Raw genomic sequence first — 13,728 nt, forward strand, 5'->3', positions numbered from 1 at the left:
GATGTATATTTGTATAAGCTTATTATAAACAAATACATGCAATATAGAAAAATTGTGGTTGTAATTGATTTAAATTTGCAGCTTATGAAAAGATGATAATTGTTTGTAATTTATTATTACAAAATATTTACTAATTTCAAATTCAAATTTCCCTCCTGTTTCCTTCCGAAGCCAACTTCACTGTTTAACATTTCACTCTCAATAAATGTCTTTTGCCAAGTAAGAAAGTAACATAACCTATATCAAGTGACATATGCAAATCCAATTTAATAACGAAAAATAATGAATAAAAAGCAATAATGAGAAACAAAAATAGTGCAAAAACAATAACTTATTAATTAATTTTATTTATTTAAGTGTCTATTATAATATTAGTGCTTCAAAATGTCAGATAGGCCTCCTGATCGTTGGTTGAAATGTCCAAGGAAGGCTTTGGGTTTGATTGCAGACAAATTTTTAGCCTTTAAAACTCCTTTGGATAGCAAATTCGATGTCCCTTTGGTGGATAAATTTGATCCTGAAATGCTTTTTAATAATATGAAAAGTTATAAGGTAAAAATTGACACATAGTAATAAACTACTTCAAAGTTAATAAATGATTTATATTATACTATAAATCAGTATATATATATATATGTATATATATATATATATATATATATATTGTATGGATATATATTGTATGGATATTTAGTAATTAAATTCAGGTTTGATAAATTGTACAAGTCTCGATTCATCTTGCATTTATTAAAATAATTTATAAAGCAAATGAAATATTGGGACAGTCTTTATACTCCTTACATTATACATATATATATATATATATATATATATATATATAAATTGTAAGGACATTTAGTAATTAAATTCAGGTTTGATAAATTGTACAAGTTTCGACTTGCCTTGCATTTATTGAAATAATTTGAAAAGCAAATGAAATATTATAATATATATATATATATATATATATATATATTTGTAAATTTTTGCAGCCCAACCGTCGAATTAAAAGAAGATTAAATAACAAAATTATTTATTCCATGAAACGTTTCGACACTTGATGTGTGTCAACATTCAGTAATCTAAAAAACATATAACATAAATACACAGTTGTTTATTTTGTTCAACTGTTATAATTTTTGCTATCATTTTAATATTTTAGTATATAATCCATAATCATCTATTTTTATTTTATAAAATATAATTCCCTATCTTTCACAATTTTTTAAATTTTACCAAAATCCACTAATTTTTATTTTTAAGTATATGGTTTTAAACTAAATCATGTTTCTGTCCTGAAGATGGAACGAACTTAGTTCCGAAACGTCGATAATAAATAAAAATCTTTTTAATTTCTTTTTGGTTTTTTATTACCATTAGATTATTTGTTCGAAGCTCTACAAATCATATATATTTATACATTTCTAATTTTATTAACATAAAATTCTGAAATAAAAATGTATGTATGTATGAAATTAAAAAAAAATAAATGGAAGTTGTATTTAGCATTCATATTTCTCTAGAATGCCTTAAATAATTTTTTTTTCTATACATTGTTAAATTTCTGACCTTAAAGCTTTCTTTTTTCTCCAAAAAAAGACCAATTTTAATAATTAATTACTACACATTTCTAAATATTGACCCTGAGATTTATTAATTTTTGGGGTAACGGGTATCTGATTTGATGCTTCTCCTAAACGGTTATGCGGATTTTGATAATTCTTTCTAGAGTTTGTCAAAGAAAATTTTTAAAATTTAACGAACGATAAAACTATAGTAGTATTGTAGAAATAAATGGCAAAAATTACAAAAAAAAAAAACACCTATCATTGTTTGACATTGAAAACATTTAAACTGTCATCTGCTAGAAATGTCAATTCACTTAAAATTTGAATTTAGCTGAAATTATGAGCTTATGAGAAATGTAATGTCTACATTATTATTGCCGAAAATCAGCTGAGATGTGGCAGAAATTTAAATAAGATACAGTCAACAGTATATAGTTTGGCAGATGAAATTATATAATTCAGTTTAATAAATAACGCAATCAGTCCAAAATTGCACATACATTATTTTTTTAAAGTTATGCATGTCGCATTTTTGTTTACTCTACTAAATTATTTAACAATACAACAAAATATTTCTACTTATTTTCAAAATCGATTCAGAATTGCGGGCTAAAAAGTGGGCGAATTTTTTTTTACTTTTTTGCTATTTATGAAGAAACGGTTTGGCCGATCGTCGTACAATACTCAGAAAAGCTACTCCTCATCGAGATACATCGAATGGCTTTTAAATTTTTGAAATCGGTCCAGCCGTTTTTGAGAAAACGTCGATTTACGGCAAAAAATCTGTTCACATACACATACTTTTTTCAAATTTGGTCTCATTCTATTCAGAATGGCTTAAAACGTCGAGAAAACATAAAATTAGCGAATCGGATTTTTTTTATGAAAACAAACTTTTCCTTCAGGAAGTTAATTAATTAGATTTTTTTAAGAATTTATTTGTTTATTATATTTATATACTCCTGAAATTACTTTGTACATATATTTTCTAAATTAATTAACTTTTATTTCAAAAATATCTAATCATAATATTTTCCCAAGATTTCGTGCGCGCTTGCACGTTAACCTAAAACAATGCGTTGTTTCAGGTTGCGTGCAATTTTAGGGAAAAACGCTAAAATTTTGCCTAAAATTTTTGCAAAATAAAATATTTTTTTTATATAAATATTTTATAAAAATGAGCTTTTGCTACAATTTCTGTACCATTACAAAGGCTATATCCAAACTCAATTTTTCTCACAAGGAAATTAGTACAGGGATGAGTTTCAAATTTCATCCCCTTTCGGAACAATTTGTCACTTAGAAAGTTATTAGCAATGAAAGTTCGTCATCATATAATATACGGAATACTACATTAATTTATACTTATACTATATTTATATATTTTGGTTTACTTTTCTAAATTATTTAGCAATACAAAAAATATTTCTACTTATTAAAAAAATGATTTAGAATTTTGTTTCACGATTCAAAAATTCATTTGTTCGGCTTTAGATGTGGAATATTCAGCAAGTTGATCTTAGATTGAAGAACAAATTAATTCACCTAAGATTTGAACATGAACAATAATGTTTATTAAATTATTAGTAAGAAAAATGTGATTTAGAAATTATAATTACCAAAAAGCAACTAATATATCGTACGAGATTATGAAAATTACAGACTAAATTATTAGAGCAATTATGTTATGTCGTGAAATCAAGTGTGATATTGTTCTTGTACCGCAGATACTATATCATTTTTTTCTGAATTCTTTATACTGCTTATACAAAGACCATAAATGAATCACAAAGGCAGGACATCAAATAGGATTAAAAAGTACAGTACAGGATATTAAAAAATTGGGAACTTTTGAATTGTAGACGTGGATACAAGACAACGTCTGTTGGGTCATCTATTATATACATATTTCTATTTTTTCCCAGGCTGAAATAGGTCTCTGGATCGACCTAACCAACACAAGTCGTTTCTACGACAAGAAGATAATCAAACAATTCAATTGCAAATACAAGAAAATCCAATGCAGAGGCCACGGAGAGACTCCATCCCGAGATCAAGTGCAAAATTTCATTGAAGTTGCCAGAAAGTTTATAGAGCAGAATCCTTTGAAACTTATAGGTGTTCATTGCACTCATGGATTTAATAGGACTGGTTTTATGATAGTCTCTTTTTTGGTGGAAGTGTATGATATGGAAGTTGGGGCTGCTATGAAGCAATTTGCAAGTGTTAGGCCGCCTGGGATTTATAAGAAGGATTATATTGATGAGTTGTTTAAGATACACGATGATGTCGAGTATGCTCCGCCGGCGCCTCAACTTCCAGATTGGTGCATAGGTAAAATAAATAATAATAATAATAATATAATATATATATATATATATATATATATACTAGCTGACCCGGCAAACGTTGTTTTGCCATCAAAAATATTTTGCCGCTTTGAAGAAGTTTTTATAATATACATGATATATTAATAATAATGTTATATTTTTATTACACAAATTCCTTTACATTTCGATAATTAATTCCAACGCATCATAGTGTTTTGTTTATTTTAATTTTATTTATATCAAATAGTGAAATATTTTTTTTGATCAGTGTATAAATTAGATTTTAGTCTAAATCAACGCAGTACCATTATCTATATATACAATTTTTTATATAAATATCTGATTTTTTACATTCGCATTTAATTTTAAAAATAGTGAATGTCAATTTCATATATCCAATATGCACTAAATTTATAAATGTCAAAATATTTCTTGTCTTTTTTGTTGAAAATTAATATAAAATGATATAATTTATTTTTCAATAGTATTTTGTATCTATAATTTGTTTGGCAATATTGCCTATAACATAATTTGGATCAATTAATTTATTTGTTTCTTATTGAAGTCGTTCAATTGAAGTCAGTGAAATTCAATTTTTTTGAACTGTCAAAATTTTGTTTATGATTAATTTTAAATTTAATATGCCGCTTTTTTATTGTGATCTATAATATTTTGATGAAATTTTGGTATCCGAACTAATTTGGTAAGCAAATCAAATAAATATAAATTATAAATCTGTTTATGTATTTATTTTCATAAATATTGGCATGTCATTTTACATTTTTTTAATGTCAACATTTATTTAAATTTTTAAGCATTGATTTTTAATTAGATTTAAAACTATAAACAGTGATTTTGAATATAGCATTTCATCAAATTTGGATTTAAATGTTGGATATTTCTATATATGTACATGTTTTTGAATTTTATTTTTTGAACTGTCAATTTTTTTTTCAAAAATCATAAATCTTTTTTTCTCGAATTTTCCATAAATTTTGACATTTGTCATTTTAGTGTTTTGTTTATTTTTTGGCCATTTTCTGTCAAATTTTTTTGAAATTCATAAAAATTATAAATTTATATTTTAAATTTACTTTTCAAAGTTTCCTATAACCTAAGTTGGATATATATGCACACGATGAGCCAATAAAATTTAAAATCGGTTCAGTAGTTTGGGCGTCCATCGCGAACCAACATCGTGACACGAGATTTATATATATATATATATATATATATATATATATATATATAATACGTTTCGGTCTTCGACGAGACCGTCATTCAGTGTGTACAGATTAACTGAACAACTAAAAGATTTTGTATAATGTAGAAGGAAAAAGATATAAAGTTATTGAACTTATATATAAATACTTACAGAAAATTAATTATACAAAAATACACTACACTATTACACTGTGATAAACCAAGCTATTAATAACTGGAACATTTAAACTAATTATTTTTGACAATTTTTTTTGTTACATTATAGTATGTACAGATTAACTGACAGTCTAAATACTAAAATTTTCAGTATTAGTTAGATTTTTAGTATTTAGTGAGCTATAAGAGTTGTACACACTTAATTTTTTCTTTGGCGAAATTTTTTGTCATTAAAAAATACATACAACCCAATTTTTTACTTTTTTATCACCAACCCCTGTTTTTTTATAGTAATTCAATCATTTTTTATCCCGCGTTCAGTCATTGAATATTTTTGACATAATTTTAGTTCAGATTTTTGAGTTTGAAGAAAAAGCTTGAATTTTTATTTAAAATACAATTTATTATTATTAATGGTTGTCCAATCCTAATATTTTTTTGTAATTGTTCGCGCCAATCAAAGCATGCGGATATATTTGATATATTAAACAAAAAATCATCAATCGATTTATTATAAAATTAAAACTCAAATCATTCAACACGGAATAAAACCATATTAAATTATTATAAATACGATGTAATTTATGTAATTAAAGTAAAATAAATATTACTAGTTACAAAATCAAAGTATTTACAATCGGTCCTTCGAAAAGCAAAATTCAATTCAACCTAAAAAACAGTAATTTTGGGGGTCAACGCTTTTATTTTAGTTTTTTTAATGCGGGATTGACAAAACATATACAACTTTTTTTACTTCAAAATACTATTTATTTTTATCAAGGGTGGTTTACACTCAATATTTTTTTTTAAATGTTATAAATGTTTAAAATGTTTTTTTTAAATGTTATGTTATTTAAAATGTTATATAAATGTTATATACATAGAAAATTCGGGACATTTTTTTGGTTTTTGACAAATAACTCACAAATATTATATAAAAGCACCCCTTTTCGGTTAGATAGGGAGAAACTAGATAAAATTTACGACGATTTCATGCCAACAGTTATATACACCCCGATATAAAAATTTGGAATAAAACGACTTGAAATAGATTTAAAATATTTAAATAAATAGAAAATTTGGGAATTTTTTTTGGTTTTTGTCAAATAACTCACAAATATCATATGAAAGCATCCCTTTTCAGTTAGATAGGGAGAAACTAGATAAAATTTACTACATTATTCTGGAAACAGTTATATAGAGTCCGAGTACTTTGCAATACTATTTATTTTTATCAAGAATTGTCCACCGTTAATTATTTTAATTTTGGAATCAATTTTCTTGTGGAAGTATTTTTTATGGTAAAATAATGTTTACCGGGCCAGCTAGTATATATATATATATATATATATATATATATATGATACAGTTTTGCAGCCACAAGTCGAAAAATAAAACAAGAACGTAAATATAAATCTTTTTAGTACGTTTCCAGCTATTCTGCTAGCTCATCATTCAGCTAAAAAAACAAACAGAGTAATAAAACAAAGTAACAAAATACAATAAAACAGAATTAAAATTATACATACCAAACCAAGTTATTAAAGTTGTAAGTTATTAAACATTCAAAAAAGCATTTTGTGTAAAATTTGACAAAAATGAATATTTTGTTCTAAAAACAAAAAACAAAAAAATATGTATATATATATATAAAATTTTGAAAAATGAAATCAAGTAATCGAAATATATCGAATGAAAGATAAAAGAAAATAAAAAAAAATATCAAGTGGTAGAAAATTGTTCAAATATTAAAATAAATCAGATTTACATATGTTAATTAAATTTTGATAGCTGTCAAAAAGTAAGGAAGAAGAAGTTCTCTTATTAACACAATCAGAATTTAAAAAAAATGAAAACAGATTCAGCAAATCTTCTCAGGTCAACATTTTGTTCAATATATAAAATAACTGGATTGTTTAGGTCAAATGTGTGTTTAGAATTTTGCATATGGTCTGAAAGCATTGTTTTATATTGATTTTTATTATTTGAATTATATTTATGTTGAAGCATTCTTTTGTATATATACTGTGAACTCTCCCCAATATAGAATTTTTCACAATCATTACAATTCACCTTGTAAACGGAGTCAACAATTCTATTTTGTGGTGTTTTTGATTTTAAAGGAGTATACAAAGAATTTAGAGTATTTTCAAATTTGGAAACTAAAAGAAAACCTTCTTCAGAAAATATCTTTTTTAAAAAATAAGTAAAAGTGCCTAAAAATGGTAAGGAAATAATACCTTTATAACGATTTAGAAAAGATGAAGAATTTATTGAACTAGTATCAATAGGTGACGAAAGGTTATTATTATTCGTGTTAATTTTATTATTATTTAAATACTGCATACGGGTTTTTATAATATTATTAACTAATTTTAACGGATATGAATTGTTTGTTTTTTTAGCTGAATGATGAGCTAGCAGAATAGCTCGAAACGTACTAAAAAGATTTATATTTACGTTCTTGTTTTATTTTTCGACTTGTGGCTGCAAAACTGTATCATATAATGTTTCAAAGTCGAAACAAACAATATCAATATATATATATATATATATATATATATATATATATATATATATATATATAATACTTCGATTATTTTTTAACTTTTAGAATACGATGATGGTGATAAGGATGACTATGCAGGAAATGAGAGTGACAATCCTGATGATGGGTAAGTTTTACTTCTAGGATTTTCTTCAGGAAGTTATTAAATGTTTTAATAATTTTTAATTTTTTTTATTATTTTAAAGAAATAATGATTCCGGGGATCCTTCTTCAACGTCTGGTAAAAAAAAGAAAAGACGAAAGGAAAAGTATAATCAGAACGCGACATTTATGGAAGGTGTTCCTGGTGTTTATCTCATACGAGATGAAAATGAAGCAGCTGTATTACAACAGAAAGTACAGGTAAAAATTACATACACACTTATTTATATATACCCATATACAGGGCCGGTCCTGGGGTCTTCAGCGCCCGCATGTAACTTTTTTTCTAGCGCCCCTCCCCCTATTAATTTTCACCGTTTTAACAGTTTATCATTAAAATTATATAAATATTCACATATTTTAAAAAAATAATTTTTAATTATTCTGGATTTAGTACACAAAAAATTAGATATAATCTAGAAGGGTATAAAATATATTGATTTTAAATTTATTTATTAATATCGATATCAATAAATAAAACAGTCCCTGTCATAATTTCACATTTTAGTAATATTCAATATGTAGTAAATTGGTTAAGGATGTAAGTTCGACTACCATAGCAAAAGAATTAATATTTTTGTTAGATTAAAGTTATCGATTTTAAGAAACGCATTTAAGAAATAGTATTTATTATTTTGATATAAAGATCTTGATATCAAAATAATAAATACTATTTCTGAAATGCATTTCTTAAATTCTATAACTTTAATTTAACAAAAATATTAAGTGAAATAAATAAATTAATTTTTAATTATTCTGGATTTAGTGCACAAAAAATTAGATATAATTTAAAAGCGTATAAAATATATTGATTTTAAATTTATGTAGAAAATCGAGGCGATTCGGGGGTTGATTATAATCAAGTATTTTGAAATTTTCAATTATTTTTAACGTATTTGCAATATTAATATTTAAAAAAACTAGCATTTCATTTCAAACATAACACTCGTATTTCATTTTGGATTTTTTAAATTTTAATTTAATTTAATTTTTCATCATTTACAATATCCAAAATTGCGTCGTAAACTTCTCCTTATTGATATAGTAAGAGCCGTCATATTCAGAGTATCAGCTTATTGTTTTCAAGTTAAATTTTTAACGTATTTTAGAAGTATTGTTCAAAAATCAGTAAAAAAAATGCAAAGAAATTACACATTTCTTGACCAATATTGAAAAAAAAAACTTATTATATTTGATATGTATTATTTCTGTATAGTTAATAATTAATAAATTTAGAGTATGGACACCACTAGGTATAAAACAAGCCTTAAGATTTTCGTTTCAAAGTAAATTTTGCTTCCATTTTTTATATTTGTTCCACGCATGTCTTCAACATTCAAAGTTCAACAGATGCGAAATATTTGCAAGTATTGCAACAAAAGCAAAAGTTACAATTCAATTTCTCGGAATAAATAAGTCATTTCCTAAGCACTGACTCTCCATTTTTCATAATTTGTTTATATTTTTTAACAAATTCCGATTCAACTAAATCAGCTTGCAATTTTTCGTCAATAATGCCCAACAATAAATTCAATCTTTCGCAGGTTTGAGCTTGTGGGATTGAACACTAGATAATTTCTTTTTCGATTCCACGGTAACTTCAAACAAACAAAAAATTGAATAAGTGAATTAAGCAATAAATTTATTAAGTATCCTAGATTTTAAATAATTCTAGATTTTATATAAAAAGTATAAATATTATATTATAAATTTAATTTCCGAAACTCGTTTTGGCGCCCCCTAAGGCGTGCGCCCGCATTTTTTGTATGCGTCGCATGCAAGGCAGGACCGGCCCTGTATATACCCATATAAAATTATATCAGTTGTGATATATTATTTTTTTACAGGCTTTGTGTAATTGGCAGAATAAAGGTTTTCCAGGGTCGCAACCCGTTTCAATGGACAACGAAAATATAAAAAAATTGGAAATCAAACCTTATCGGGTATCGTGGAAAGCCGACGGTACCAGGTAAATAATAATAATTATTTATATCTTATTATTTTATATTAACACTATTATTTTTCCTAGGTACATGATGCTGATTGACAAACTGAACGAAATATATTTCTTTGACAGAGATAATTCGGTTTTTAAAGTTGAGTCAATGTACTTTCCACACAAAATGAATATACATACACATTTAGTCGATACGTTACTTGATGGGGTTAGTGTAATTATAATATATAATTTAGTTGAATAAATTGATTACTGTTATTGTAATAAATTATAATTTTATTGTTGTAGGAAATGGTTATGGACAAAGTTGAAGGCCAAAATATACCACGGTATTTGGTTTATGATATTATTTGTCTCAATGGACGAGATGTGTCACAGGAACCTTTTTATCCAAACCGACTGAAGTATGTTGAGGCTGAAATTGTTGCACCCAGGTAAAAAATATTTATATATATATATATATATATATATATATATATTCAATAGATAAGTCCTGGATTTTTTCAATATATTGATTGTTTCTTTTCCGAACACGGAACGTACCTAGTTCCGAAACGTCGTTATTAAACATCTTCAAAAAACAAATTGTTTTTTATTATTGGATTTACTATTCGGAAAAGAAACAATCATATATATATATATATATATATATATATATATATATATATATATATATATTAATCCTGGATTTCTCAATAAATTTATTTATACTTCTTTAAAAATGAAAGATTTTTTATTTACGACGTTTCGAAACTAAACATGCTCCATCATCAGTTTTTTTGTGCCAAAAACAAAATATGTTTTGTAACTACATTATTGATTGATTTAATAAATAAACTAGTGGTGTATGGCATCGTGCCTTAAGGCAAATTGCTAGAACTTCCCGTACCGTAACGAAATACTCGAAGAATAAAATTTAGTATAGAAAAAAATTGCAAAAAAAAAATTTTTACCAAAAGCAATCGTTTCGTCAACACAAGCAGATTTTTTTTTGAATTATTAAAATCGGATGCTTATTACTCTCAAAAACTGCCACTTCTTGCACATTTTTCTCGGTATCTCCGAAACGGCTGGACCTGTCTTTGCCAAAAACTAATCACCACTTCTCTCCATCAATACGAATTGAATGTTTTTTGAATCATTCAAATCGGGCGCATCGTTCTCTCAAAAACTCGATTTTAATTTTCTGCACTTGTTGCTCCGTATCTCCGAAACGGCTGGACTTGTCTTTACCAAAAACTAATCAACATATCTACTTATCATTAGGAATCGAATGTTTTTGAACCATTTAAATCGGTTGATCCGTGCGCCTGAAAACGTGGACGAAAAATTGTATTCACACATACACATATACTAATTTTTTCTAAGGTATGCCAAAATGTTCAGAACCTTCTGAAACGTGAAGATATGCAAAAATTATTAATTTTAGATTTTTGGAGGATTACAATAACTTACCCTATATTATGTCATGAATATTTTTTCAGTATATGTTTAAGTACGACGTTTCGGAACTCGATATGTTCCATCACCAAAATGTTCAGAAACTTCTGAAACGTGGAAATATGCAAATTTTTTTAATTTAGATTTGTAGACGATTACAATAACTTACCCTGTATCATGTCATGAACATTTTTTCAGTTTGCGACGTTTCGGAACTTGGTATGTTCCATCTTCAGGTTTTTTCTGGCAAAAACCAAATTTGTTTGTAACTACATTGTTGATTAATTTAGCAAATAAATAATAAAGTATTATGACATGAACAATTTTTCAGTGGATGTTTATTTACGACGTTTCGGAACTCGATATGTTCCATCATCAGGTTTTTTTTCTGTCGGAAACAAAATTTGTTTGTAACTACATTGTTGATTAATTTAGCAAATAAATAATAAAATATTATGACATGAACAATTTTTCAGTGGATGTTTAATCACGACGTTTCGGAACTCGATATGTTCCATCATCAGGTTATTTTTGTCGAAAACAAAATTTCTTCGTAACTACATTATTGATTAATTTAGCAAATAAATAATAAAGTATTATGACATGATATATTTTCCAGTTAATGTTTAATTACGACGTTTCAGAACTCGATATGTTCCATCGTCAGTTTTTTTGTGGCAAAAACCAAATTTATCTGTAACTACATTGTTGTAATATAAACAATTTAGTAAAATAAAAACAAATTAGTAAATTATTATGCCATGAACCGATTTTTTAGTGGATGTTTATTTACCACGTTTCGGAACTCGATATGTTCCATCATCAGGTTTAAAAGACTTTTTGCTGAAATTTGTAACATCAAACAGTGTTGGAAAAGATTTTTATGACGATAATAATAATCTATTATTTTTTATACTCTAGACATAGGGCAATGAAAGAAGGTAAAATCGAACGCATCAAAGAACCGTTTAGTATCAGAAATAAAAGTTTTTGGGACGTCACTCAGGCTGAAAATTTATTGGGACCTAAATTTGCAAAAAGTTTGTCTCATGAGCCTGATGGACTGATATTTCAACCTTCGTTGGATGTGAGTATTATTTAGTAAAAATTATATATATATATATATATATATTTATATATATATATATATTTATTTATATATATATATATATATATATATATATATATATATATATAAATTGTTTTTATAGCCTTATGTACCTGGAGCGTGCAGTGAAGTACTAAAATGGAAACCATTGAGCATGAATTCTATAGATTTTAAATTAAAAATTAACACTCTAGGAGGGTTAGGGTAAGTGACCATAAGTGACTTTACAAATTTCGTTTTTTTGCAAGTTTTAAATTCATTATCCTTGGTAGAATTCTGCCAAAGAAAACAGGATTTTTATATGTTGGTCAGTGCGACCAGCCGTTTGCAACAATGGATTACACGAAGCAACTAAAAGAACTAGATGGCAAAATTATCGAATGCAAACTTGAAAACAACAAATGGGTATTTATGAGAGAACGGACGGACAAATCGTTTCCCAACAGTTACTCAACAGCCGAAGGTAAATGACTTATACTATAGGGTAAAAATATCATTTACATGTTGTTTTTATCCTCAGCTGTTTGGCACAGTATTAAAAATCCTGTGACGACTGAAAAATTGTTAAGGTTTATCCAGAATCACAGATTTAGAAACGATCATGATCTGATGCCGCCTCCTGATAAGAAGATGAGGAGGAATTGATGATTTGTTTAGGTCTAGAATTCATATAATAGAATTAAATAAATGTCGACTACTGATCAAAAGGTTTTTGGTTTTGTGTACGAGATTATAGTATATTGTTTAATTTAGTAAATAAGTAAGTGCATTATGAGTATGTGACATAAGTTTTTTATTTAATGATGCTATTTAATAAATAATAAAAGTATTTGATTTCTGGAAACTTTGTATTTTTGTAATATACATATATATATATATATATATATATATATATATATATGTTTAATTTGAGTTTAATATTCGGGCGTAACACCAAAAAATAGTATGAGAGTTTTTTTTAAAAGTTTATTTATTTAAAATCCATACGTTTCGGCTAGCATCTTAGCCATCATTCAGTGGTAATCAAATTAACTGTAAATTGAAATTAAATAAATTATATGAAAGGAAATTTCATGGAAAAACAGTAATAATAATAATAATAATAAAACACTTACAATTTTGTATCCTAATATAGTATATGAAACCATTATTATTCCATGGTATTGATAAGATATATATTTTTTAACATTACAGATGGTAAAACACACTAATAACCACGATAACTTAACAAGATT

At 26.0% G+C, this 13,728-nt stretch overlaps 1 protein-coding gene across 1 annotated transcript; it reads left to right on the forward strand.

The window, feature by feature from the left end:
- The first annotated feature begins 306 nt into the window (after positions 1 to 306).
- Positions 307 to 13,182, forward strand: LOC113374041 (mRNA-capping enzyme-like). The gene is made up of 11 exons (XM_026614294.1): positions 307 to 552; positions 3,494 to 3,902; positions 7,893 to 7,953; positions 8,033 to 8,189; positions 9,836 to 9,957; positions 10,018 to 10,153; positions 10,234 to 10,379; positions 12,307 to 12,472; positions 12,597 to 12,697; positions 12,766 to 12,956; positions 13,014 to 13,182. Exons 1-11 carry the CDS (start codon positions 385 to 387, stop codon positions 13,136 to 13,138), a joined length of 1,782 nt encoding a protein of 593 aa, XP_026470079.1. The 5' UTR covers positions 307 to 384; the 3' UTR covers positions 13,139 to 13,182.
- The last annotated feature ends 546 nt before the right edge of the window (positions 13,183 to 13,728 follow it).

Source organism: Ctenocephalides felis, unplaced genomic scaffold (genome assembly GCF_003426905.1).
Source record: "Ctenocephalides felis isolate EL2017-DRISC unplaced genomic scaffold, ASM342690v1 CF-g0.4_SCAFFOLD_01604, whole genome shotgun sequence".
In the NCBI taxonomy this organism is placed as follows: domain Eukaryota; kingdom Metazoa; phylum Arthropoda; class Insecta; order Siphonaptera; family Pulicidae; genus Ctenocephalides; species Ctenocephalides felis.

What these genes read in the sequence shown, in the direction of transcription:
- LOC113374041 (XM_026614294.1), top strand. Translation starts at nt 385, where the DNA reads ATGTCAGATAGGCCTCCTGATCGTTGGTTGAAATGTCCAAGGAAGGCT. An exon ending in AGTGACAATCCTGATGATGG is followed by an intron (nt 7,954 to 8,032) that starts GTAAGTTTTACT and finishes ATTATTTTAAAG; the next exon opens with AAATAATGATTCCGGGGATC. An exon ending in TGGAAAGCCGACGGTACCAG is followed by an intron (nt 9,958 to 10,017) that starts GTAAATAATAAT and finishes TATTTTTCCTAG; the next exon opens with GTACATGATGCTGATTGACA.